The sequence below is a fragment of the Panthera uncia genome, chromosome E1, assembly GCF_023721935.1.
Source record: "Panthera uncia isolate 11264 chromosome E1, Puncia_PCG_1.0, whole genome shotgun sequence".
NCBI classification, from domain to species: domain Eukaryota; kingdom Metazoa; phylum Chordata; class Mammalia; order Carnivora; family Felidae; genus Panthera; species Panthera uncia.
This window is the reverse complement of record NC_064814.1, coordinates 30,110,877-30,138,278: the sequence shown is the minus strand read 5'-3', so window position 1 is coordinate 30,138,278 and position 27,402 is coordinate 30,110,877. Positions and strand designations below refer to the sequence as shown.

The window sequence follows — 27,402 nt, the reverse complement described above, 5'->3', positions numbered from 1 at the left end:
AGTATTTTATATAATGCACTGACTACTGTATCACTACTAAGTTTTTCCTTTAAAACATGGCTTTGGCCTGAAGGTGAATGAAATTTAAGTTTCATGGCAATTCACGGATGGCAGATCCATAATAGATCCTTATAGGAAGCTAATGGTGTTTTGGGGGATACAGTCTCGTCTTTCAGAGATTAACGTCATGAAAGACCACCAAGCCCGCAAATGGGCCATTTGTTAGGAAAACACCAGGCTGGTGGCCCAAGGGTGTGCCTCACTGGCCTGAGGGATCAGGCGGGTTCACACCAGGAGAGTGCCATCTACTGGGGAACCAGGAGACCAGCGCTTCAATCAGCTTCTGGCAATTGAGAGTCAAATAAAACAATGAAACAAAACTTTCAGTTACGTAAAGGTAGTTTGCCAGTGCTTTCATTCTCCCTCTTTTTAAAAAATATTGAGTAATGTTTCCAAAGAATGAGACTATCCGGATGATATTCCAGGAAAATTAAGTTATGGGTTTTACTTCTTTAATCAATAGGCTACATTTCTGATTGTGACTAACTGAATTTATGTGACGAATTTAACTTATTAAATAAAGCCATCTATTGTAAACACTAAACACAAGTATACCACAATGAAGAAAATAAATAAATAAAAAAAATCTCTCTCTCATTTCAAAATAAATACGATATAAACATTTTAGCACAGGATTCTGTCTGTTTCCCCAAGGGGAATTTCTGTACTTTGGATATAAAAGACTACTGTACTTCAAATACTACAAGACCACTGAACTTTTAGAAGTTACTAATCATTATCGAACTTCTTTTGAGCAACTAATAGGACGAATACATTTTCTGTAGTACTTTTTTTCAATTGTTGATACTGTCTCTTACTCAGGAGAAACTGGGTAACAGTCTAGCTTGGAAACTTTCAATCCGCAGTGCTCTGAATGTTAACTGTTACCTATTCAACTGTGTGGCTGTCTTCTGGCTCCACAGGGTCATAAATGAGATGCTGAATTTCAGCTCAACGTGGTCATTAACAGGGTTAACCAAGCAACATCTGGGGGTCTCAATCTGCTCCTAAAAGTTATATAAAAAATTTAAGTAATGTCCTCCTTTAACACTTCTCCTTTTTAGGTTTCCTGGAAACAGATCCGTATGCATCCACACAGTGCTAGGCTGAGAAGTCTTCGGGGGCCAGCCGCGGCGGAAGGCCCTCACTAACCCTGGGGGTAGGACGCCAGTCATCTCCGTTCAAAAAAGCAAGTTAACTTTCCAAATGTTAGGATGGTGTCACAACATTAAGAATTAAGATGGCAATGATTCTGCCACCTACATCTTGTCCATCAGATGTGTGTTCAAGAATAAGGAAGGAGAGTGTCATCAAGCCATGACAATCATCTCACCTGCAAGTCATTAGCCCTCTGGGACTTTGTAAAGTTAGTACTACAGACGGGACCATTTTGCTGAAAAAAGAACAGGCATCTGTAAACAACTGGCAATTTGGCTGTTTTTGGAATTGCTATTTACACGGATGTACACCCATTCTACTACTGGTGAAATTAAGACCAAACAGCTGATAGAGAATTTTACTCCTGGACAAATACGTATCTGCTTGTTTGGGAGAATTCTAAACTTTCATTCCTCATCCATCTACTCGGTTTCCTTTATGTCCTCTTGATCTGAAGTACTGGAGATATCATCGTCCGTCTGTTCTCCAGAGAAATACAACATCAGTGCGTGTGTCTTGTGAGTTATGGTGACAGTGCAGGGGCCCTGGGCCCACGGCTCCCCATCTACCTGCATTGGCATCATCGAGCACTTCAAAATCAACTGGTATTAGGGAACAGATAATTAGAAACAAGTAAGTCCCCAGAAGCTCAGAAAGGTCTTCCTTAGTAATATCATCCACAGTCCCTTAACTTTTCTAGGGACAATTATGAGCATTTCCTTCTTAGAAAATTAATCTGAATATATCTTTATCATCAGTCGTTTAAGGGATTCTTTTCCACTGAACACTTTGTTTCTTCCCCATCATATCGAAGCCTTTGGTGGAGGCTGAGTGACAGTGTGGGTGTAAACCACTGTTTATTTATTTACTTCTTAGAAAAAAAAATCTTAATTTATTTATTTATTTAGAGAGAGAGTGCATAGTGCACGAGCAGGGAAGGAACAGAGAGAGAGAGAGAGAGAGAGAGAGAGAGAGAGAGAGAGAGAATATCTGAATGAAGCAGGCTCCCTGCATTGCCAGTGCAGAGCTTGAGGTGGGGCTCAATCCCATGAACCCTGAGCTCATGGCCTGAGCCAAAATCAACAGTCGGATGCTTAACTGACTGAGCCCCCCGGGTGCCACTGTGCACCACTGTTTCTGGAAAGCTAGAGTGTGTATTTCTTTCACTACGGATCAGTGGCTTAGAAATGGGACTCAATGAAATACAGAGCAATATGTCACTCACCCGCACCGTATGTGCTTGTCCTATTCGAAAAGGGTTTGCCAGTTTCACCTGAATCTGAGCACAGTGGAAAGACCCATACACTCCAACGACCTCTAGCAAACCGTCATCATGCCTACAGTTGGAAAAAGGACACATGGATTGTGTGATGCAATGAAGTAAGATCAGTCACGTTAAGACAAATACTTTTTCACAGCGGTGGACAATCAACTTATTATTTAATAAGGTATTCATATTAATGACATATACAAAAATAGAAATTTGAAAAAATATTAGTCTATAAACAACAGAGTGCCTAAAAAAAATTTTTTTTTAAGTTTATTTCAAGAGAGAGAGAAAGCACAAGTCAGGGAGGGGCAGAGAGAGAGAGAGGGAGAGAGAAAGAACCCCAAGCAGGCTCCGCACTGTCAGTGCGGGGCCCAACGCATGTCTTGAACCCACGAACCACAAGATCATGACCTGAGCTGAAGTCGGACGCTTAATCAACTGAGCCACTCAGGCACCCCAGATTGCTTTTTTTTTTTTTTAAAGCTTATTTTGAGAAAGAGAGAGAGAGAGAGAGAGCGCGCGCATGCGCATGCATGTGAGCAGGGGAGGGGCAGAGAGCAAGGGAGAGAGAATCCCAAGCTGACAGTGCAGAGCTGGGCGTGGGGCTCGATCTCATGAACCATGACACCATAACCTGAGTTGAGATCAAGAGCTGGACGTCTAAGTGACTGAGCCACCCAGGTGCCCCAAAAACAGACTGCTTTAAAGAAAAAAGTGTCATAAAAAACCCAATCATAAATGTACATACCTGGCTAGAGGGTAAGTCTCATCTCCCATCCCTTCCCACAGTCTGCAGCCACCGCCCCAGTAGCCGATGTTCAGAACTATAATACCTTCCAAATTGGGCAGTTCTACTCGCTCACCATCCAGTTCTAGCTTTAAAGAAACACAAGTAGTGAATTACTACAGGGCATACTATTTCTGCACACTTCCACCAAGGGTTCACCTCCATCTGCATACATACAGGAAGTGAGAGACACACGTGTAGAGAAGACTATTTCCTACCCGCGCCCCTCCCCCCCGCCCCAGGAATCAGCCTTTCCCATCCGTTCAGTGGTTATTACATTAATTATAACAACTTCATTTTTTTAAACTAAGGTAAAATGACACAGTTTTTGTTAATCTCATCTTTTTCAGGCCTTACCCAATTTGCTATTTCAGTGGCACCCGACACCCTTTCCTGAACTACTCCCTCCCTTCACTTCTGGGAGTCAGACCCTCCTCCTCTGGCTGGGAGTCAGACCCTCCTCCTCTGGGTGTTCCTCCTCGGTCACTGCTGAGTTCCACCTCCCGCCTCTAGCTCTGTTCTAGGCTCCTCTCTCTTCTCGGGCCGCAGACTCCGGAGGAAAAAGCCAGTGCGATGTCGTTAACTGCCATCTCAGCGCTGACAGCTCTACCTTGCTGGTCCAGGACAGCAAACCGGGCCAGATCTGTGGATCCTACTGCCCATAAAACGGTTCCAACCAGTGGTGGCACCTGCAACTGCTGGGCGCAAGACTGGGTTAACGCAAAGCATCTTCCCTGCGGCCCCTATCTACCTCCCAGGAAAGAGCACCCCCGTGGGCCTCGGGTGCCTGGGCCAGAAACCTGGGGTCATCTTTGATTTCCTCGCCTTTACCCTCCACTTCCAAGCACCTCCCCTCTCCGTCACTCCGTCACTCCGGACAGTCCCAAGTCCAGCACACCCTCACCTCTGCCCTGCGGGTGCCTACCTGGCCCGTCTCTCCTCATCTGCATTGCTCTCAGAGCAGGAAATTGAGCACTTAGGGAATGCAAATGTGTCATCCTGACTGCAGCCCTTCTGCGCCTGACTGGAGCTCAGGATGAAATCCAAGTTCTTTCACGGGCCAGTACGGCCCCTCTGAGATTTGGCCTCTGCTCCTGCTCTGTCCCTCCTGTGAGCTATCCTCCAGCTGGAACTCCCTCGAATACACCATGTCCTCTCTCACCTCTGGGCCTCTGCACATATGCTTCTTAGTGGAGAACAATTTCCACCTCCTTTTTCACTCAGCTATCTCTTATTTAATGTTCAGATTCCAGCTCATCACTTCGTTCAGAAAGACATGTTACAGTCACTTTCCCTAGACTGTCTCTCCAGCCCCTGGGTTATGTACTACCCTTATTTATTCTTGTAAGATTTCCTGATCATGTCACCTGTCACACTATCCTGCAGTGTGCTTTAAATGTTTTCTTTCCCTCTACACTGTAAACTGAGTGAGAGCAAGGGATTTATCACTGGATCCCCAGTACCTAGGACAGTGCCTGGCATCGTGTAGGTGGCTTCACAAATAATTTTTGTATAAATAAAATATCAGACAAAACAATAAAGCGTTAGCATGTTTGCCCATTCCGCCAAGGTTATCAAAGCCCAGGATGAAGCAAATGTAATAAAGGGCAAGGAACTTTTTTTAAGGCAAATCTTGCCATTCCTCCTGCGCTGTGGCCGCAAAGCGTGTGAGCTCAGCGTTAGCCTAATTGCCTAGCATACGTATCATCAGGCCCCTCACGCTCCCTGCTCACTTTTCTCTCTTCCTAAGCTCTTGCCCTTTTATTCTTTTTACTAGTTTTTACGTTTCTCTGTATTAATGTGTTTGTTGGTGCTGTTAACCATTACAGATTCTTTCTGGAAGCAAGCAAGGAATATACACAAGATTTTGCCGTATCATGACATCAGGGATACTGTAGCCACAAGCACTCATTAATATTCTGTTTTTCCTGCTCCTACATCTCGACTTTGCTTTGTATAGAAGAGAGACACATCACAATTGTCATATAAACTTTGCATTTAAACTTCCTCTGAGAGTCCATGATGAGTCGGGTACTACGTGAAGATTGCTTCACATTTGTCATCAAGTGTGAATGGAAAGCTGCTCAGTATCAGTTCAACAGACCGGAGGGAGATAAACCTGGGTTCAAATCCTGGTTATGTGTGCCTTTGGGCAAATTACTTAATTTCAAACAGTTTCCTCTTCTGCATAATGGCAACAGAGTAGTGCCTGACTTGTAGGATTGTGGTGACAACGCAGTGGGATAATGTGTATGAAGCACTTAGTAAAGCGCCTGGCCCACAATAAATATTCCATGTATGTTAGCAAAATATGTTAACAGAAAATTCAGCATTTTTCTTAAAAAAAGTTTATAATCCAGAGACCACCTAAAACTTTAAAAGCTTACCTCAACTTTTTTATTCAAATCTTTACATTCTTGTACCAAACAGTCTTTGGTTCCATAGAACAAGTAAACAGCCTAGGAGAAATGGACAGAAAATGGGATATTAAAGCAACCTAATGAGCTCGTAAGCAAGATAAGACACTGAACCAACGATCCCTGACGTGATCATCGAGCCTTGCTTGCTTACAGTGGACTAGGTTCTCCTGGGGAAAAAGGACGTGTTACTTCTGAGCTGAAGTAGCCCATTTTTCAGTAGCATGTGCCTAAATGGTGCTTTCTCCCAGTTTATCCAAAAAGCTACATTTTACAAAGAAATACTGTATCAAAATTAGAAAACTCCACCTTTTCCTAGTACTTGAGATCACTTAATGAAAGGAATAGAGACACATCTAAAGGACACTTATAATCACTTCCGAAAATAGAAAGGTTGATGGAAGCTCTGAGACGTTAATTACTAATCGTACAAACGGCAACACTTGTGGCCTTAGTAATTATATTAGTAAGAGGTAACTATTTGTAAACGTGAACTACTTGTAAAACTGAAACCAGGAGCAAAACCGCTTCGCATTAAATTTTTACATCCTGTTGCTCAATCACCAAAAGCCATTAAAAAAAAAAAAAAACAATGCCAAAGTGAAACTTGCACCAAAGGAATCACTTGTAGTAGGAGTCAGAGTGGTGAGCGTAGGTAAAAGCCGTGGCAAACGAACTGCTCCCTCTCTTCCTTCGTCTGCATTTCGGAGCTTTCTGAAGCCAAAGGAATCTATGTTTTTCCCGTTCATGACTTCACCAAAAGTTTATCCTGCTGCCTAAAATTCTTTCCAATGTTTGTTGCCATTTAAGTAAGATAGGCTATCGTGAATTTCACTTAGTTGCTGCTGGAGCAGAATGTGCTGTGGAACATTCTCCAAATTGTAAGAAGTTTGTCACAGCCACAAAACACTTCAATAACAAAACAGAGCAGGTGAACGTTTCCGTAAGTAAGTTCTATCTGAATCTACTTGGAAGAGGGCTAGATATAATTGAACTATTTTTACTGTACCTTCAGTGATAAGCAGGAAATGTTATTTTATCCAACACACCTTATTAAGAATTCTGCTAGAAAACAGAGATGGTGCCTTCTCGCGATGAGCATGAAAATTGAGAGCCATGAGAGCATCAGGTCCAATAGAAAAATAGTTGTTCATTGTGAATTCCTGCGAAAAGGGGGAAGAATAAACAACTGCAATATGCTTCAATCTAAGCCTGTTACATATGTGTAATCTGTTAAATCTCAGTCTGTATGTTGTTTATCAAAATTTAATGCTTTCTGCATTTACATTTCACTTAGAGCTGATGCTACCTATCCAGTGAAGTTTCCAGAAATAAAGCTTCGGTTCAAAGGCTGATGACAATCCACATAAATTTCACTTTGCTTTTCTGAGTAATGTGCTGCACCTCAGACCTTATCATCTAGAATGGCTCTACTTTGCACCCAGGTTTCTCCTGTATGCCCATACACCTGCTTTTCACTTTCACTGCAACCCCCAGGGTCTCAGTTTCTATCCGTGTCAAGCCAGGATGTTGGTCCTTGCTTAATTTATTTCCCAGCCCAGCATGAGTGCCTCAGTCTCCATCCCCAGCCCTGTCTTGTTCCTGAGCACTAACTAAGCCTGCATTTCCAACCCCCTTCCAATGTGCCACAGCCTCAAGGCTGGTATGCCCCCAATCTAACTCCTTTTCCTCTTACTCAAACCTGAAACTCTTTCTCTTTGTATCCTGGTTACGGTCATTCCCACACATCCAGCCTCAACAACTCGAAATCTGGCATAACGTGTATTTTCTCTCTTGCTCTACTACCGAGCTGCCAAGGGTCGATCACTTCCACCTCTACAATGTTTTTGCTGTCTTCCTGCTAAAAGTCCCCGTATTTTGCCCTCGTGCAACTTTCAAGGCTATTTTCACTCCACCCCCAGAGTATCTTTTAGAAAACACAGAGCTGATCTCTGCAGTATTTGCTAACCATGATTTGCGTCCCCAGGATCTATTTCCTCTGCCTGGAAAGTCTTTTGTTCCTTTCTCTGTCCATCTAAATTGCGTTTACCTTTTAAGGACCACCTCACCCTTCTCTTCCCCCGAAACCTCTCCAGCCCGATCTGCCAGGGAGGCGCTACCCGCACTCACAATGTGTTTCCCCCACAGCCCTCTTTACAGGCCAACTGGGGGCTGAGCACGTGGGTTTCTCTTCTGCTCCATAACCGGCCCCCAGAGGGAATAAGCACCGCGTCCCTGTATCCCACCACTGCACCACACGTGTACAAAGCAAAACTGCTTTCCAGAAATGGGCACTAACTTGCACTCGTGATGAATTTGAAAAATCCACTATAAAATATGACAGACTAGTTAAGAGTGCTAAAATCACGTGCAACTGAGGCCCAGAAAACATACCTTGGGTTTTCTTAAGTTGTAGTATCCTTTATTTGTTACTTGAACTTTCCATCTAAAATACAGAAGTTAAAAAAAAAGGCAATTATTATCAAATTAACTGCCACTTAACTTTGCAGTCCTGTAGATGAAGTACTTTTATTAAAATAGCATTTGAAAAAATAAGCACACCTAAGTGACTACACAAATTTTGAGATGAGTGCTCTACCTAATGTGACTTCAGTCCTCATATAACAGAATAAAACCCCAGCATGGTGGATGAGTACAATTAACACAGTCTTTTACATTTAAGTTACATTTTGTAACTACTTCAAGTCTTCATTTTTAGACCAAACAATATTACCGAAGCTCCAGAAATCTACCTTTTGGAGGAAGTAAAACTCACCTATCTAGTTTAATCCCATCTGCTTCCATCACATTTCTTAAGACCTGAGCGACGGGGATCTCTCCCGCGTACCCTGTGCCCCAGCCCAAGGTATTGGACAGATCGTTGCCTGTTCCCAGAGGCAGGACTGCGACTTGCGGAATGTACTTTTCTTGTCCCTAGAAAACGGAAGACGTGTGTTGGGAGTTTTCTCTTCAGATGATTTGTGGGGTAATGTTATTTGGTAAAATTTATAGACCAAAGCAAGAGAGACACAAATATAACAGCTGTATGTTGTTTTGCTGAAGGTTATAGGAACTGCTTAATCATAATGTTCAAAATTGGCAATGTCTTCTAATATTTATCTGCGTAATAAAAAATGTAACCATAATACTGTATCTGTATCTCGGAACTGGTTCTGCGAAGGGCACGCAGGTCTTAAAGGTTGATACCTTAATCTTCATTTCGTCAACTGCGTCCAGGACCCAGCCCACCGTGCCGTCCCCTCCACAAACAAGCACGCGGGCCGAGTGACAGGGAAGGAGAGTGCAAAGCTGCAGGGCTTTGACAGGGGGGGTTTTAGTTACATCAAAAACCTAGAAATGAAAGAAAAAGAACACTTATTTGTATCCAACACTATCCTCCATCTGTGAGGATGACGTCCCCCCAGATAAGTATGGATGCGGTTAGAGAACAACGCGGGCTACGAAGTGCCTAGCGATGCGCCAGACTGCTGATACTGCGGCTCGTCCGGACGCTGGCCCTACTCACAAGTAAGCCTCGTTCTACTGACCAGGAAGTTGAGGCGCAGGGAGGTTAAATAACTTGCCTGTGAGTCCCCCAATACTTAAGTGTTGACATACACCTTCAGTCCTATAGTCTATCCATTACACGACACTGCCTCCTTCCTGTTCACGTGAAACCAGAATGTGCTAAGTTCACCCTTAGCACATTACTTCATATTTTATAGTGGATTTTTCTTTTTTTAAAAATGTTTATTTTACTTTTTGAGACAGAGAGAGACACAGCATGAGCAGGGAAGGGGCAGAGAGAGAGGGAGACACAGAATGTGAAGCAGGCTCCAGGCTCTGAGCGGTCAGCACAGAGCCCGACGTGGGGCTCGAACTCACGAACTATGAGATCGTGACCTGAGTCAAAGTCGGATGCTTAACCGACTGAGCCACCCAGGCGCCCCTATAGTGGATTTTTCAAATCCATCACTAGTGCAAGTTTGTGCACATTTCTGGAAAGTAATTTTGCAACATACATACAATGATGTAAAGATGCAAGGACCCTTGATACCTCTAATTCTGTAAATGATCTAGGAAAACATTTCAAAAAACGAAAACGCCTGTTTATAAAGGTATTCAGTGTGGCATTATTTATGGTTGTATAATTATGAGACAAACTCAATCTCCAACAGCAGGAGCCTGGATAAACAGGATATATCCATTCAATTAATTATCTTCATCATTTCAGGTGTAATTATGAAGACTACATCACACCAGGGACAAATACTCTTTAAGTACTGAAAACAACACAAATTTTAAATCTAGAGTATCGTTACTGTGATGTTAATATGCAGACGCACAGACAATGCATGCAAAGAACATGGACAAATGAAAACAACCGGTGTATTCGTGTGGGGAAACTGCAGGTGATTTTCTTTCCATTTTTATTACTTTTATAATTTCCTTAAGTATCTATTGTTGAAAGGGAAAAATACAAACGGCAAGGAAAAAAATTATTGCGTTTCTGATTGTCGCAGGAGTTGTTTATAAATGTTTTTCAAAGTAGAAGCAGCCAGCACGTAAACTCAATGCTGCCATCCTTTTATTCTTCTTGTTTAAACTGAGGCACAATTTATATATATGGAAATGCGCTTTTAAAGTGCCAATTAAATGGCTTTTAGTCAGTTTACGGAGCTGTGCAACCATCACAATCCAGTCTAGAGCGTTTTCACTGCTCCGAGAGGGTCCCTCAGTGTCTGGGTGCACTCACTCCCATTCTGCAGCCCTGGCCTCAGGCAACCACTCACTCCTCTGTTTCTGTACATCTGCCTGTTGTGGACAGGTCACATAAAAGGGACATACCCCGAGGGTCCTTGCACCTGGCTTCTTTCACTTAGCATGGTTCTGAGGTTCGTTCCTGGTTGCACGTATGCGTCGTGCCTCATCCCTTCCTATCACTGCGTGATACTCCCTTGTGTGGGTACACATTTGGTTCTATCAACTTACTGACGAATGGACAGTTAGGTTGTTTCCACCTTTTGGCTATTATGAATATCGCTGCTATGAACATTTGCATAGAAGTCTCTGCGGGACATATGCTTTCACTTCCCTTGGGCAGACTGCTAGAAATGGGATTGGTAGGTGGTAGGGTAAATTTATATTTAACTTTTTAAGAAATTGCTTCACTTTTCTAAAGTGGCTGCACCATTTTATGTCCCCACCATGAGAGTACCTCTTTCTCTATATATTTGGATGGCTTGATACTTTTATAATTCTTTCCTAAAATCAAGTTATGACTGGTTTGAAGCATTAACCACCATTACAACTTAGGGAAAACGAAAAGCTAAGCATGAGAAGATTAATACAGAAGGAAAGTTTTCTCTTTAGTTACCTGGACTGGGTTTAGGAGGATCCTAAATTCTCCCAGCAGCCCTTCTCCCATGTTAGTTCCACTACGAGAGTTGGCCAGGATTATTAATGGGGTCCACTGCTTTCCAAGCTTAGAGGCTAGCTAAAAAAATTAATGCGAGTGAAAAGGGTTTAATATCTCAAAGATGGTGAGCAATAAATTTTTCTTTTTTAAAAAAATGTTTATTAATGTCGAGAGAGAGAGACGAGCGCGAGCAGGGAAGGGGCAGAGAGAGAGGGAGATACAGAATCTGAAGCTGACACAGCACAGAGCCGGACGCAGGGCCCAAACTCAGGAACTGTGTGTGAGATCATGATTTGAGCCGAAGTCAGATGCTCAACCAACTGAGCCACCCAGGCGCTCCAGCAATAAATTTTTCATTTCTTGGTAGCAATAGTGCTGTAAATACGCTGGGAAAAAAACAACTATCACACTACAATGAATACAAAAATCAAAGAATTCTAAGAATGGAAAGGGAACTTATAGATGAATAATTTAACTCGCGCTTCATGTGTTGTTAGAAAGTTTTGACTTAAATTGAGTTAAAAATCTGTGTTTCAATAACTTTCATTCATCATTCTAATTTTGCTTCCTAAGGCAACCAGAAATAATGTTATTTGTTCTTCCATATAACTGTTGTGCTCAAACACCTGAAGCATTGTATCTTTCATCAGTTTTGTCTCCTGGGCAATCCATTTTGCATCCTTTCAACTGTTCACAGCATGGACACAGGTTTTCTCTGCTCTCTTACCTTGACTGTCCTTCTCTGGATATATTCTAATGTATTTTAGTTTGTAAGGCTTTTTTTTTTTTTAATTAAAAAAAACATTTTAAATGGTATACTCAATTAGATTCAAGAATCCAGATTTATACAAAGCCCAAAGTCAAATGAAATTCGTATTTCTCTAACCTAACCCTTTCTCTCCTCTCCCTTCTCCTTGTGGATGTGAACAACGATGATGTTCTACAGTTTTACTTAGTGATTCTCACCCCTTATGATCTTAGATTGAAATCAGACACATTAAGGCACTGTATGTACGTTTAAAAAATATGTACCATAACATTAAATATTTAAAAATTTTTAAATGCCTTTTTCTTTGGCAGGACTACTGTCAAAGATGACATTTAAGATATAAAACCCTAGGGGCGCCTGGGTGGCGCAGTCGGTTAAGCGTCCGACTTTAGCCAGGTCACGATCTCACGGTCTGTGAGTTCGAGCCCCGCGTCAGGCTCTGGGCTGATGGCTCAGAGCCTGGATCCTGTTTCCGATTCTGTGTCTCCCTCTCTCTCTGTCCCTCCCCCGTTCATGCTCTGTCTCTCTCTGTCCCAAAAATAAATAAACGTTGAAAAAAAAAAATTAAAAAAAAAAAAAAAAAGAGATATAAAACCCTAAAATAAAATAAAATAAAATAAAATAAAATCCTAATTTGGAAAAGACACAAAACTGAATTTCGAGATAAAATAGTTCAACTATTTTGGCATATTCAAGTAGGAAATAAATGCAAATTTTTACAGTTATCCCTTAAGAACCACATAAAGACTGAAAGATACATTTAGATCAGTTTCTACACACATACATGCTGCGAAGTGTTGACAGCTTTAAGGTGCAAATTATTTGTTGGAGCATCTAATGCTCCAAATAACATAAAGTTCCGAATAGAAAAATTCTGTTAGAACAATGTGTGAGCAAAATCCCTGTTTTCTTTTCACTGATAATGATAAAGAATTTCCAATCTGGCTGTTTATCAGAATTGTCTGAGGACCTTAAAGAAAAATACAGATTCCTGGGACCTACCCTCGGCCTCCTAATCAAACCTGGTGATGGAGGTGGAGTCAGGAATCTGCATTTTTAAAAAGCTCCCCAAGTGATGCAGGTGCAGGCAGGGATTTAGAAACCAGTAATATAACATTTCCAATTTCCCTTTAGATGTGAAAGGACTCAAGGGCCGAACTTGGTGGCACAGCTCTAAACACTGGGCAGGGCTCTGCAGCCCACGGTAACGATTCCTCCCTCAAGGCCACCATTAAGTGTCACACAGGGACTCGGGCAGCTTTGTGAAAATCAATTACATAAGGAAAAATGAACTCGGCTTACCACCGCATAATCTGTTTTTTTGTCTTTACGCATCTGATTAATAGAGGTCAAGTAACTTGGTGGAATGATGAGATTTTTGAATTCTCCAAAATCACACTTTTCGTTCTTTAAACTATTTTTCATGCACTCATCATGTACCGTTTTCTGACACCAAATGCACCTGAGGGAAGGAAGAAACAAAGACAATAATTAATCTTAAACCATAATTTCACTGATGTGCAAACTGATCCTTTAGTAATCTCACCACTATTGGGCATAAAATCTAGCAAAGAAAAGATTTATAACTATCTGCACAGTGAAAATGAGCAATAAAGTTTGAAAATACTTGGCAGTTTAATAGCGTTTTTTAGAACTTAAAAAAAAAATATTACTTTGAAAGAGAGCTCACGTGCGCACATGGGAGCAGGGGAGGGGCAGAGAAACAGGGAGGGAGAGAATCCCAAGCAGGCTCCATGCTCAGCGCAGGGCTGGACGCAGGGTTCGATCTCCTGACCCTGGGATCATGACCTGAGTTGCAATCAAGAGTTGGATCCTCAACTGACTCAGCCACTCAGGAGCCTCTATAACTTTATTTTTATTTTTTAGAAAGTGAGAGAGAGTGGGGATGGGGAGAGGGAGGGAGAGAGAGAGAGAACGAGCAGGGGAGGGGTGAGGAAGAGGGAGAGAGAGGATCTTAAGCAGGCTCCACGCTCAGTGAAGCACCTGATGCAGAGCTCGATCTCATGACCCCGGGATCATGACCTGAGCTGAAATCAAGGGTCAGACACTCAGGTGCCCCTAACTGTGATTTTTAAAGTGTGGTCTAGGGACACCCGGGTGGCTCAGTCAGCTGAGCATCTGACTTCGGCTCAGGTCATGATCTCGCCGTTTGTGAGTTCCAGCCCCACATGGGGCTCTCTGCTACGAGTGCAGAGCCAGCTTCAGATCCTCTGTCCCTCTCTCTCTGTGATCGCGCTTTCAAAAATAAATAAAAAACGTTAAAAGAAAAATAAAGTGTGGTCTGGAGCCCCTCAAGATCCTTGCAGGGCGACTCTGAGATTAAAATCATTTTAATATTAATACCAAGATGTTATTTCATCTTCCTCCTCTCAAGTGTGTACAGACCCAGTGCAGCAGCCGACAGGAGGATCTAGGTGGCCTCTAAACCAAAGAAATGTACCAAAAAGGTAGAATAATGTCACTCTTCTCACTAAATTTTCATAAAAATATTTTGTCACTTTAAAAATGAGTATTTAAGCAATTTCCCAGTTTTAATTTATAACATGGTAAATGCCAGTAGACATATCCACATAAACAAGAGTGGGTCTAGAACAATGGTTCTGTATTTTAATTATTTGTGCTTTGGTTGAAATAACGTTTGTGAGGCCTAAAGTCCTTGCTGCTTAATTAAATGCCCCACTGGCCTGGGTCTTTGTGTTCCTCGGGGTCCAGTCTGTCCAGTTTGAAAACCTCGTAATTTATGACCATCTGAAAATATTTCAGTAGATATAGCCAAACAGTGCATTTCTTGTTGGCAGTTAATACAAAACCAATCTCTGTGTTTGTACTTGAAATATAGACAGAAGATATGTACATTCAGATTCGCCTCTCTGGATATGAGCGTGAAACAAGCAGAGAATAGTGCTGGTGAAGGTCCCAGGTTTCTATTATTAATCTGCTAAGACTTTAATCCAGTCACAGATAAGGCAGGCAGAGCTGAGTGTACAGACAAAAGCAGGCCGGCAGAAAATAAATGAATTAAAAAAAAGAGAGAGAGAATAAAAGTCTTTTGCCCAAGGTCAACCCTTTTGGATTTCTATTTTAAGGTTGTTTTTTCCGGTGGATGTTCAGATTTCTCAACTGATTACTGCTATTTACTCAGGAGTCTTATTTACCCCTGAAAGAAGTGTTACCTGCATGATCCGTTAGACAGAAAACTGTAAAGTAACTTGCATATGTTTAGTGAATAGTTCCTTTCAGACTAAGCTTGAGACCACACCATTAACTTTACAACAGGGGACTGTAATTGAGAATAATCTGAAAGGGTGCCCCTGAATTATTTCACACTGGTTTCCTCTGGGAAGAAAAGTGGGATGAGAGGGCTGAGAAGAATATCTGCTTTTTATCCTATGTCCTTCTGTATTGCTGTACTGCTTGAGTCTCTAAAAACCAGAATACATTCGTCAACTACCTACATACATTTTTAAAAATACATTTTCAATAAGATAATATCAGCATATGCTTGAGAATTTAGAAAATACAAAGAGACATTAAATAAAAATCATCCAAAGACAATAAATCTTAACTTCTTGCTGTACTTTTCAGGTTTTTTTTTTTTTTTTTTTTTTTTACATTTATTTATTTTTGAGAGACAGAGAGAGATAGAGCATAAGCAGGGGAGGAGCAGAGAGAGAGGGAGACAGAGAATTGGAAGCAGACTCCAGGCTCTGAGCTGTCAGCACAGAGCCTGACACGGGGCTTGAACTCACGGACCATGAGATCATGATCTGAGCCGAAGTCGGATGCTCAACCAACTGAGCAACCCGGGCACCCCTGTATTTCTCAGTTTTACTGTGCATAGATGTGTTTCTCGTTATGATATATGTACATCTGGACGGTACTTTTCTTTCCATGTTATCATGAATGTTGTCCTATGCCATTAAACATTTAAAAAAATATGGTTTGTAAAGAATGTATAGTACCATACATACGGATATACAATTTAACATTAAAAAAATAAGACATTTATTATTTTTTAATTTTTAAAGTTTTACTTTTTTATTTTGAGAGAGAGAGACAGGGAGAGAGAGAGAAAGGCTGGGAGCAGGGGAGGGGCAGAGAGACAGGGGGAGAGAGAGAGAATTCCAAGGAGGCTCCGCACTGTCAGTGTGGAGCCCGATGGGGCTCGATCCCATGAACTGGGAGATCATGACCTGAGATGAAATCAAGAGTCAGACGCTTAACTGACTGAGCCAGCCAAGTGCCCCTAAAAATAAGACATTTAGATAGCTTATTTTTCTAAGTATAAACAACATGAAGAACAACCATAAGCATAAATGAGATTATTTCCCTTGAATTCTAAAAGCCAAGTTACTGACTCAAAGGGCATGCATTTTCCTAAGACTGTTTTCTTTTTAATATTTTTTTTTGAGTACAGTTGACACATAACACGGACATCAGTTTCACAATAACCAGTATGTGGTCCATCTGTCCAGTGTGTGCTTGTTACCAGTTCATCGAGATGTCTATCATGTCTAACACTTGCTAATCCTGCACGTTAGTATTTTAAATTTTTTCCTTGATAGAAAACACATTTTTTTGTTTTAATTTGAAGGCTTTTGATCACTAGGTGACGCTGAATATTTTTTGTCTTCTTCTGTGAATGGATTCATGTCCTATAGTCACCTTTTACTAGGTTTTAATAATTGCATGCACTTTGGATTTATGTAGGGTATTAACCTCTTTCCTGTCATATTTATTGCAAGCTTCTTTCGGTTTCTTTTCAATTTACTTTTTAATGTACTTAAGTTTATTTTTTGATCGCTCCCTATTTCCCTTTGGGGTTTACTTAAATGCTTTTAAGCTCTGAAGTCCTTCACTATTTGCAAATTCCCACCCATTCAGTTTTCACACCCATGTCTTTAATTTAGTGCTTCTTCCGGGGCTACAGGCTCCACTGAAAATCTCCTGAAAGGGTCAGGGTTTCTTGGAATCTTATCCATCTGTGAACTAAGAGCCCTTGCTTTAACCCATTTGGAGTTTATTGTGGCAGATAGTGTGGTTTGAAGACCTCACTTTCCCCCCCAGAGAATACCTGTCCTAGTACCACTCGTAAAACAACCTTTTCTATCCCCACAGACTTGGGACACCTTTATCATTTACTGCATTCTCATACATTTCAGAAAAGATTCTTTTAGCTAAAATGATGGCTATTATCAGCCTTTGTTCTTTAAAGGTAGAGCCAAAATGCTTACTAGTTATTCAACATTATACTTTTCCTTACAAATACTATATTCAAAATTGAGAATTGTCTCTATGTGTTTTGTAATTAGTGTTTAACCTGATCGAGATTTCAAACCTGATGGGAAAACAAGACATTACTAATATAATGTCTTGATATTTTAGTTCCAGCGATCATGTCACTGACTCATTGCTTATGTTTTTGACATTTTAGACCTACACAGAAGTCAAAAGAATAGCAAAGTGAATACCCTTAAATCAACCCTTCACTCTGATTCTTAATATTTTTTCCATTTGCTTTATCTCTTTGTGTAAACTCACATATAGCTAAATCGTTTGAAAGTATTACAGACATTATGAGATTTTATCTTTCAATATTTCAACAAGGATTTCCAAAAAACAAGGATAGTCTCCTTGCTTTTTTTTTTTACAGTAAACAGATAAATAGTAAACCACCTACATTCCAGCATTAATATCTTCCTATAGTTGCTTTGTTACATTTCTATCCATCCATCAATCCACCTAATTTTTGGTGTATTTCAAGTAGAATGCAGATATCAGGATACTTCCTAAATAGTTCAGCAAGCAAGCCTATCTTTATCTAGAGTTCATCATTTATTTATGGGATTTTTCTTTTGATGTAAAATTTACAATTAAATATACAAATCTGTACATTTGCTGAGTTTTGACAAATGAATATTTTCCTATAACTAAAACCTTTATCATGACAGAACATCACCCTATGTGCCATTTTTATGCAGGTGTATGATAGCTTTATTTAAAAAAATTTTTTTAATGTATATTTATTTTGAGGGAGAGGGAGAGAGAGAGAGAATGAGTGGGAAAGGGGCAGAGGGAGGGAGAGAGAATCCCTAGCTGGCTCTGCATTGACAGCAGAGCCTGATGTGGGGGTCGAACCCTCAAACTGTGAGATGATGACCTGAGCTGAAATCAAGAATCGGCTGAAATCAAGAATCGGACGCTTAACTGACTGAGCCACCCAGGTGCCCCTGACTGCTTTATTTTTTAAAGAAGCACCTTCACAGGGGAAAAAAGAAACTACAGGCAACACTTCTTAGAATTTTTTAAGTTACCTGTTCACGATAGCTCTCTTCTTTAGTATGCTAGAGGAGGTGGCAGAACTATACATGAGGTTGAGATGTTCATTTATTTATTTATTTTTTAAGTTTTTAAATGTTTATTTTTGAGAGAGAGAGCACGTGAGTGAGCTGGGGAGGGGCAGACAAAGAGAGGGAGACCCAGAATCCGACGCAAGCTCCAGGCTCCGAGCTGTCAGCACAGAGCCTGACGCGGGGCTCAAACCCACGGACCGTGAGATCATGACCTGAGCTGAAGTTGGACGTTCAACCAACGGAGCCGCCCAGGTGCCTCGGGGTGTTCATTTATGATATTCACACCATAACGGGGGTTGGCCAACTACAAATACGTCTGCCACCTGATGTTGTGAATAAAGTTTTATTGTAGTACAGCTACAACCAGTCATTTATGTCTTGTCTAGGGCTGGTTTTGTACCATGACAGACAGTGAGTTAAGTAGTTATGACAGACCATATGGTCTGCAAAGCCTAAAATACTTAGTTTTGTCTTTTCATAGAAAGGTTGTCCACATCTACTCTAGAAAATGATCTGGGAGGGGCGCCTGGGTGGCTCAGTCGGTTGAGCGTCCGACTTCGGCTCAGGTCATGATCTCGCAGTCCGTGAGTTTGAGCCCCGTGTCGGGCTCTGGGCTGATGGCTCAGAGCCTGGAGCCTGCCTCCGATTCTGTGTCTCCCTCTCTCTCTGCCCCTCCCCCGTTCATGCTCTGTCTCTCTCTGTCTCAAAAATAAATAAAAACGTTAAAAAAAAAAATTAAAAAAAAATGATCTGGGATCTTTCATCATTTCAGATAATTAAAGAAATGAATAAATACATACCGACAGAACACAGAAACATACAGTTTAAGATCAAAGTCAAGACTAAAGTGGCCAATGTAATCACCTGCTAGAAGTCAGAAGCTTTGTTTCATTAATCTGTGTGTAAGGGGCATAGGATGTAAGGAAGAAAAGCTTTGGAAGCTCTTCTTACATAGGATGTAATGAAGAAAGCTTTGTTTCATTAATCAGTGTGTGTAAGGGGATAGGATGTAAGGAAGAAAAGGCCTTATAAATAAAAAAGCACCTTAAGGGGGCGCCTGGGTGGCTCAGTCGGTTGGGCATCCGACTTCAGCTCAGGTCATGATCTCGCAGTCTGTGAGTTTGAGCCCTGTGTCGGGTTCTGCACTGACAGCTCGGAGCCTGGAGCCTGCTTCCGATTCTGTGTCTCCCTCTCTCTCTCTGCCCCTCCCCAGCTCATTCTCTCTCTCTCTCTCTCTCTCTCTCTGTCAAAAGTAAATAAACATAAAAAATAAAAAAAAAAAACACCTTAAGTTTTCTTAACAAGAGATGGATTACTATAAGGAACAAAGGTTCATTTAACAAATATAATGAATACTTATAACACAATTCCCTATTTTAGTCAGGTGACAGTTAAGAAAAAAAGGAAGGATAGGGAAGGAGTGATATGATACTAGGTGCAGAGACACATTATAGTGGTTGGGGAAATATACACGAAGAGAAAAAAACCTACAGGGAAAGTAGAATCTGGCACAGCACCTGAAACAAAATACATAGATGCTCACCGTGTGAAAACTGAATCAAGACTGAATGAGTATAAATTAAAGGGCCTCTGTCACTTATTCGGCAGAGCTGAACTGGCCCGCAAGCTTCAAAATCAGTTACTACCTGGGTCTTTCTAGTTCCCTTAAGACTCATACTTCTGTAGTGATACAGACATGGTAGAAGCCCTCACCAGGGCTGGGTAAAATCCAGAGGGACGGTCTGGCTTGTGTTTAAAGTTCGAATAGATAGTTTATTTTCCTGAAATATCTCATTCCTACGGAAGGTCAGAACATTCAGTAACCCTGCATAATGCTATTGGCTAAAATACAGGAGAACACTGCAGAACATGCACAACTTCAGGGCGCCATGCTCTTTTCTCCTGGGAGTAACAAGCATTTCCTAAATTACACAGAAATAATCCCCACCTGTGGTGAGGGGCTCTAGCAAGCTGAGGACAGACTGTTGAGTATCTGGTAAGAACAAACTCGTGAGAAAAAGATGTATCATCACATTCACTGTGTACAAAGGGGAGGACACAACATTAAGGACAGAGGCTGACGTTGTAAAAGGTACATACAACTTTAGAATTACCTGCAGGGCCTGCCAGAGCAAAGACTGCTCGTCTCCAGCCCAAGTTTCTGATTCAGGGGGTCGGAGGTGGGAGTAGGGTCACGAAGAAAATAGAAGATGCTTAACTGAATTTCAGCTTCAGATAAACAACGAATGATTTGGGGGGATATAAGCTGGCCGCAATATTGCAAATGTTTTTATCTTGTTTGCTAAATCTGGCAACACTAGAATTTGCATTTCTAACAAGTTTCTAAATGATGCTAATACCGCTGGTTTGGGGAACCTACTTTGAGAACCACTGAGATATCGGATATTAAGTCATCATCAAAAAGGAAAACTCTGGGCCTGGGGGTGAGTAGATCAGGCAAGGGTTCCTGGAGGAAAGGACACAAGACAAGTCTCTAAGGATGCCTAAAAGCTAGCCAGGGGAGGAAAGCCTTGAGAAAGAGAAGGGAAATATGAAAAAGCCAGTGTTGCTAGTGCTTAAAGTTTAACGCAGGTGGTGGCAGGTAAAAACTGGAAGGGCAGGCAGGGTCCAGAGAGCACATCAGCCCCTGGGCACCATGTTAAGCACCTGAAGGTTATACTGAAAGACCATCAGGGTAAGTGACCAGGAGCAACTGAAGGGGTAGGGGTTTAATTAAGCAGAGGAGGGACTGGGTCAGATATGCTTTTTTTTTTTTTTTGTGCAAATGCAATTTTTAAAAAAGTGCTTATTTATTTTTGAGAGAGAGAGAGAGCGAGAGAGAGTGGCAGAGAGGTAAGTAGAGGCTCCAGAGCAGGCTCTGCACTGACAGCAGAGAGCCCAATGAGGGGCTCAAACTCACCAACTGTGAGATTGTGACTTGAGTTGAAGTCTGACACTTAACCAACTGAGCCACCCAGGCGCCCCACTTTTTTTTTAATGTTTATTTTGAGAGAGAGAGAGAGAGAGAGAGAGAAAATGAGTGGGGGAGGGGCAGAGAGTGAGGGAGAGAGAGGGAAAGAGAGAATGCCAAGCAGGCTTCCACCCTTAGCGCAGAGCCAGATGTGGGGCCTGATCCCATGACCGTGAGATCATGACCTGAGCTAGACGCTAGACCTGAGCTAGATCAAGAGCTAGACGCTTAACTGAGTCACCTAATCGCCCCCAGATACTCATTTCTAAGAAAAATCATTTGGGTGGAAGATCAGAGCACTATTATTCATTAAGGAGTATCTGAAGTGCAGTTCAGATATTTATGGAGGCCATTTTTATCTAATTCTACACAGACACCAAGAAGGGAAGGAAATAATATGCCAGTCATGTCTTCTTTCCAACTAATCCCAGCTTTTGAAGACTAAAGCTTAACTATAGAGAGAGCTATTAAATTTATTTAAAGACGCTGGTAACCTAGCTCTCATTGATGCCAAAAGTACATCTAAATTTGGAAGACAAATTAAAAAAAAGATTTTGAAGTAAAAGAAAAAAATAAAGACGGAAATAAAAAAGTAACATTCTATCTAGTGTCAGCTTTCTCTTTTAGGTCTTAAACATGTTTAGGGCCCTTTATACTTGTCAGAAATAAAACTCAGGACAGTGGAGATGTCCAGACTTAAGGATGAGACAAGGCTAAGTGTTAGTACTCTTAACACTATGCTGGGGGTTAGAAATCCCAGACACCAGTTCCATTTTACCACTGACTAAAATTCGCTCAACTGCAAAATGAGTTAAAGCAGATGATCTGCGGGAGCAGCATCTCCTTTTATTATGAATCTCTAATACCAGCAAAGAGCATCTTCACCTATTTTCAGAGAATATTTAAGAATGTTCATGTGTTGTCTAATGTGTGTTTATTTAGAAGCCATCAAAATATTCTTGGCTTAATCCAAGACTGTCTAAGATGCTACCGGTCCTAAGAAGGCCATGTGGCGAAAGGAGAATCCTTTAAGTTTTGTCTTTCATCACAGCACCAATATCTATATTTGAAAAAGATAATTAAAGCGCTGCCATGGAATGATGCTTGTTTTCATTGTCCATTCATAAAAAGATGCTGAGGAGAATCAGTTTTGTGAGTCTAAGGAAAAGTCAATTTGTCCACACTTCGTTTTTTCTCACTTAAAATGGAAATAATCCATAGTAACAAAAGCGAAAACGTAACATGGTGGCTATGAAGTATGCAGTACTTAGAGGCCTCTGGATCAAAGTTCAGTGCCAAGTTTTATTGCCCAAAAGGGCAGGCTGGCTGAGGAGCGGAGGCTAGATGTATCATCTAGGCAAATGATACGGCAAAGCTGCCCTGCTTGTCCAATACCCGGGATGTTTATTAGCTTGGTTCCTTGAAGTGGGCAGTTGAGGCCATTTGCAGAGATCAAGGTAAGTCTCTAGCGCACTCTGCGAGATCCCGACTCCTACCCCGCATCCTGGGACAAAGTGTACCCACAAAGGCCGTACCTGTAATCGCAGAGCTTGGGTTGGCTGCCGCACTGCTGCTTGCAAACCACGCAGCAACTGCACAGGGGCACGTTGCCCCGGATCCAGTGGTGGGGCATGGCGTCCAGGGCCCTGCCGTCACTCTTAAGCATGATCTCCTTGCACGGGAAGCGCTTGTCGGCCTTCTTGAGGCAGCCCTCGTCCACGCGCAGCCCGCAGCAGTCGCAGAAGGCGCCCAGCAGAATGTGCTGCGTGCACACGCAGCAGTAGGTGGGCTGGCTGAACAGGTCCGTGTCGCGCCACCCGTGCTTGCTCTTGCGGAAGATGTCCCGGCGGTGCAGCTGGCGGCGGGACCGCTGGAGGCTGCACCAGAAGGTGATGAACACGGGCAGCAGCACCGAGCACAGCGTCCACAGGATCAGGTGCCCGTCGGCAAACAGGCCCTCGTAGGGCGCCGGCCGCTTCTCCCCTTCCATCTTGTCTAAGACCGATTTCTAACTGGGAGACAAACAGGCGGGGTCCGCCCGGGGCTCGCGGTCCCCGCTAGCCCGCCCTCCGCCTTTCAGGGGACACCGAGGGCGCCTTCTGCCCGGGTGGTCCCACGGTCTCCAAGGGGGAGCACGCGCCGCTTCTTCCCCGCCGCTACCCGGGAGCCTCCCGCCGAGCCGCGCCGAGGGGGCGGCGCCCAGCGCTGTCACGCTCCTCCCCGCGCCGGGCACGGGGTCGCCCACAGGAAAAACGGATAGGCTGCCCTCCGCGGGGACGCGGCCGCGGAGCTGGGTGCCCGGGTCTCTGGGCGCGGTGGCGCACGTGGGTCGCGCGGCGCCGCCAGCGTTCGTGACCGTTAGTTCGCGGCCCGCACTCCCCTCCCGGGCGCAGCCGCTCCTCCCGAGAGCGGCCTCCCGCCGGCCCCTCCCGAGGCCTCGCGACCGGCCCCGCCCCTCAGGCCCTACCTCGCGTGGGCGGAGGCGCGGCTCCGGGACCAGGCCTGGGGCCGCCCGCGCGCGGCCGCGCGCGCGCGAGCAAACCTCCGGGGCCTACCTGCCCGGCGACGCCGACGCCGACGCCGACGCCAGCGAAGGGCAGAGTGAGCCCTGCGCACGCCGAGCCGGGCGGCGCGGCCGCGGGCGGGGGCGGGGCCTGCGGCGCGAGCCCCGGGGCGCAGTGGAGGTGAGGGGTGGAACGCGAAGGCAGACTGGCCTGGGGGAGAGGGTGGAGCCGGGTGGGAGGGGCGGACTCCGAGGGCGTGGCTAAAGGAGAACGGTGGGCGGAGTAACCATTAGGTGAGGTACGTAGAGAGGATGCAGGTTTGAGCCGTGCGGGTCCGTAACCCACAGTATAGGAAGTTCTAGTATGAACGGTTTACGGTAAGCTTATCTATGACCTTCAACTTCTCCCACCTCCTTCAGTGGCGGAGGTGGGAGCTGGCACAGTTTTGAGTGTTGGGAGAAAACTGGCAATTTTGAGTATTATATACTGAAAGAATGGGACAATCCAAGTAAAAAATTGGTAGATGTCACCTGAGCTAGTTGTTTATTAAACCCGCACTGGCTTAGGGTGAGCCAAACACTGTGCCAGGAGCCCCAGCTGCCACAGAGTGCCAGTCCTGTTGAAACAAACCCGACAAGAAGCATTACTTTAGACCTATTAAAAAAATGGTTTACTGCACCCCTGCCTCCATCTCTGCACTTGCTAGGCACCAGGCTGAGTCTATCATTCCCATTTTTCCAGATGAGGAAAACTGAGGCGCAGAGCGGTAGACAAACATGCTTGATGGCCCATAGGCAATGTTGGGACTGAGATCCCTTCATTTTAACTTGGTCATCCAAGTTAGCTTCAATCCAAATTAAACCATCAAAGAGAGAGTGTCTCTTATTTTGTTACATCTCTAAAAACCTTGCCTCTGGGGATCTTGTTAAAATGCAGGTTCTAATTCCCTTTCTTGGGGAAGTGGGGTGAGAGCCTGCATTTCTGGCACATGGTCAAATGATGCTGATGTTGATGGTTCCTGGGCTGCATTTTGAGTAGGGATCTAAAGCGTTTAACCATCTGGATTATAAAGATTGGTGGCAGACTGTGGTGAAGTGAGAAGACTGTGTGGCTTGGATCAGATGGATCCTGGCCATACACATCTGTGAATCCTATTGGAAGCAGAGCCCTTAATTTAGTTTCGATTTGAAAACGTAACAAAGGATATACTTTAAAAAATTGAGGGGTTTAAAAAATTCCCGGTATAGAACATTTGGAAAATGTAGAAAAGTAAAAAGAGGAAGAAAATTATCCGTCTCTCACCCCGAAGACGACCTGTATTTGAACACCGAGGCATGTTTTTTCATTATTTTCTATGGAAACTGTGGTTTATTTTTTTCTGCACATAATTTTGATTATATGGTAGATATATTCTCCGTCTGGCTATTTTTTTTCATTTACAAAATAACTTTTCCATGTTTCTATGAATTTGTATATAACGGTTGCATAGTATTCCATTCTATGGAGATAGTTCACAGTTGTGAGCTTACCTCTGTTTTTGGCCATTTGTCTCTAATATTTATATTATATTTATATTTGTCTCTAATAATATATAATGTTTGTATATGATTTATCATTCTCATTTTCCAGACGAAGAAAACTTGCTTGATGTCATACAACCAGTAGTCAACCGAGTTGGGGCCTTGACTTCAGTTAGTCGGATGCCAAAGCCTACCGTGCTCTGAAGCCAGGCAGGTGGCTCAAGATGTGGTCTTTTGACCGCCTACATCAGCATCATGGAAGAACGTGGATTCCCAGGTCTTGACTAGGTCTCTCCAATCAGAATTACAATGGAGCTGAGATTCTGCCTGCTTAACAAGTTCCCCAGGTGATCCTTTTATTTTCTTATTCAAACTTTTTTGGGGGGGTTTAATTGTGAAATATATCACATGTTCAAAATATCTAATGAAACATATAAGCACATATACGCAGTTAAACATACGTGCAGTTAAAAACAATAATAGAATAAATACCTGTGTAACCCACCACACAGGTTGACGTATTGAACATTCGGAGCCTCTCCTGTGCCCACCTGATTGCTAGCCTCATCAGGAAACAATTACTCTCCTAATCTGTATATCCTTCATTCCCTTGCTTTTCTTTATAATTCTACCATCCCTAAAGTAGTCCCCCCCCCCCCCCAATATAGTTCTGTTTTGAAAAACAAGCCCAAACCTGGTCCTGAGGAGATGAGCTGAGTAGAGTCTGGGGCAGAGTCTGAATCCAGCTTCCCCGAGGAGATCCCCACCACCCCCGGGGACATCAGAGAGCATGGTCTTGGGAAGATTGCTAATCACAGTGAGGACAACTGAACAGGGCTGTAGTTTGAACATCAGGCAAAAATCTGGCTGGGAGAGGGGCTGTTTTCCATGTTTCTTTCTTAGCTGCTTAGGACTTCCTTCAGATTCTTAGCACCTTGCTCAGGGAGAAAGGAGTATTCAGCTGATCCAGGAAAAACGCATAGGGCTGGCGGAGCAGGAACCTTGTCAGCTCATGGTCATCAAAGTATAAATAAATAAGAACCTGGCTCACCCAGACAGTCTGTCCTCAGTGGGTCTTCGGTTGTGATGTAGATCACACCTTGTGCCAAACTGGACTGTAGGCTCTCTGCATCGGAGCACAGGGGTCATCTTGGGATTTCCCTTCACCACTCTTCTGTTTGTACCTTCTGTTCCCTGGGTCCTGGCACTTGGCCTTTCTTGGTGAATTCTCTTGTCTTTCTGGAGCTCACCCATCAGTACCTTTAGGAACAAAGGTACATGGGAGGTATTGTTTTGAGTCCTTGGATGTCTACAGATACCCTTATTCCACCTTCCATACCTGATTATTTTTCTGGGTATAGAATTCAGAGTTGGAAATGATTTCCCTTCACAACATTGAAGACATGGGTCCATTTCTGCTTGCTTTTAATGTTGCTGTAGAGATGTCTGACGCTATGCTTATTCCTGATCCCTTGAATGGGACTTGTTTGTGCTTCCTGGAAACTTGGGAGAATCTTCTCTTTTTCTCTAGTGTTCTGAAATTTCACAGACAAGTGCCCGGTGTGAGTCTGTTTTCATCTATTTTGCCAGGTTTGCTGGGTGCTTTCAGTCTAGCAGCTCATGTCCTTTGGTTCCAGAATTACTTTGTTCATTTCCTCCTCTCTATTTTCTGTGATCTCCTTTTTAAAAAAAAAAAAGTTCATTTATTTATTTTGAGAGAGAGAGAGAGAAAGAGAGCGCATGCACAGGAGAGGGACAGAGAGAGGGAGAGGGACAGAATCCCAAGCAGAATCCAGCATCACAGATCCCGATGTGGGGCTCGAACTCAGAACCATGAGATCATGCCCTGAGCCGAAATCAAGAGTTGCATGCCCAACCAACTGAGACACCCAAGTGCCCCTATGATCTCTTTTTAAAAACTTCTCTTTTTTTTTTTTTTAAATTTTTTTTTTTCAACGTTTTTTATTTATTTTCGGGACAGAGAGAGACAGAGCATGAACGGGGGAGGGGCAGAGAGAGAGGGAGACACAGAATCGGAAACAGGCTCCAGGCTCCGAGCCATCAGCCCAGAGCCTGACGCGGGGCTCGAACTCACGGTCTGTGAGTTTGTGACCTGAGCCAAAGTCGGACGCTTAACCGACTGAGCCACCCAG

General features: G+C 43.1%; 2 protein-coding genes across 5 annotated transcripts in view; one reads left to right on the top strand and one right to left on the bottom strand.

Moving 5' to 3' along the window:
• Positions 1–1,475: 1,475 nt before the first annotated feature.
• DGKE (diacylglycerol kinase epsilon) lies at positions 1,476–23,716 on the bottom strand. Its single transcript, XM_049636470.1, has 11 exons — positions 22,761–23,716; positions 13,183–13,342; positions 11,070–11,189; positions 8,900–9,043; positions 8,469–8,626; positions 8,087–8,138; positions 6,742–6,855; positions 5,663–5,734; positions 3,237–3,364; positions 2,444–2,555; positions 1,476–1,820 (listed from the first exon to the last, which is right to left on the bottom strand). The coding sequence occupies exons 1-11, from the start codon at positions 23,213–23,215 to the stop codon at positions 1,641–1,643; spliced, it is 1,695 nt and encodes a 564-aa protein (XP_049492427.1). The 5' UTR covers positions 23,216–23,716; the 3' UTR covers positions 1,476–1,640.
• Positions 23,717–23,821: 105 nt separating this feature from the next.
• CE1H17orf67 (chromosome E1 C17orf67 homolog) overlaps positions 23,822–27,402 on the top strand; it is a 34,290-nt gene continuing 30,709 nt past the window's right edge. For 2 of the 4 annotated variants that reach the window (XM_049636471.1, XM_049636474.1), the window contains exons 1-2: positions 23,938–24,027; positions 25,359–25,596. In XM_049636471.1, coding sequence (XP_049492428.1) covers positions 25,559–25,596 — 38 coding nt within the window. In that variant the 5' untranslated portion in view covers positions 23,938–24,027; positions 25,359–25,558. Of the gene's footprint in view, positions 23,910–23,937; positions 24,107–25,358; positions 25,597–27,402 lie in introns of those variants that run through there. The other 2 variants (XM_049636475.1, XM_049636472.1) reach the window with 2 other exon arrangements.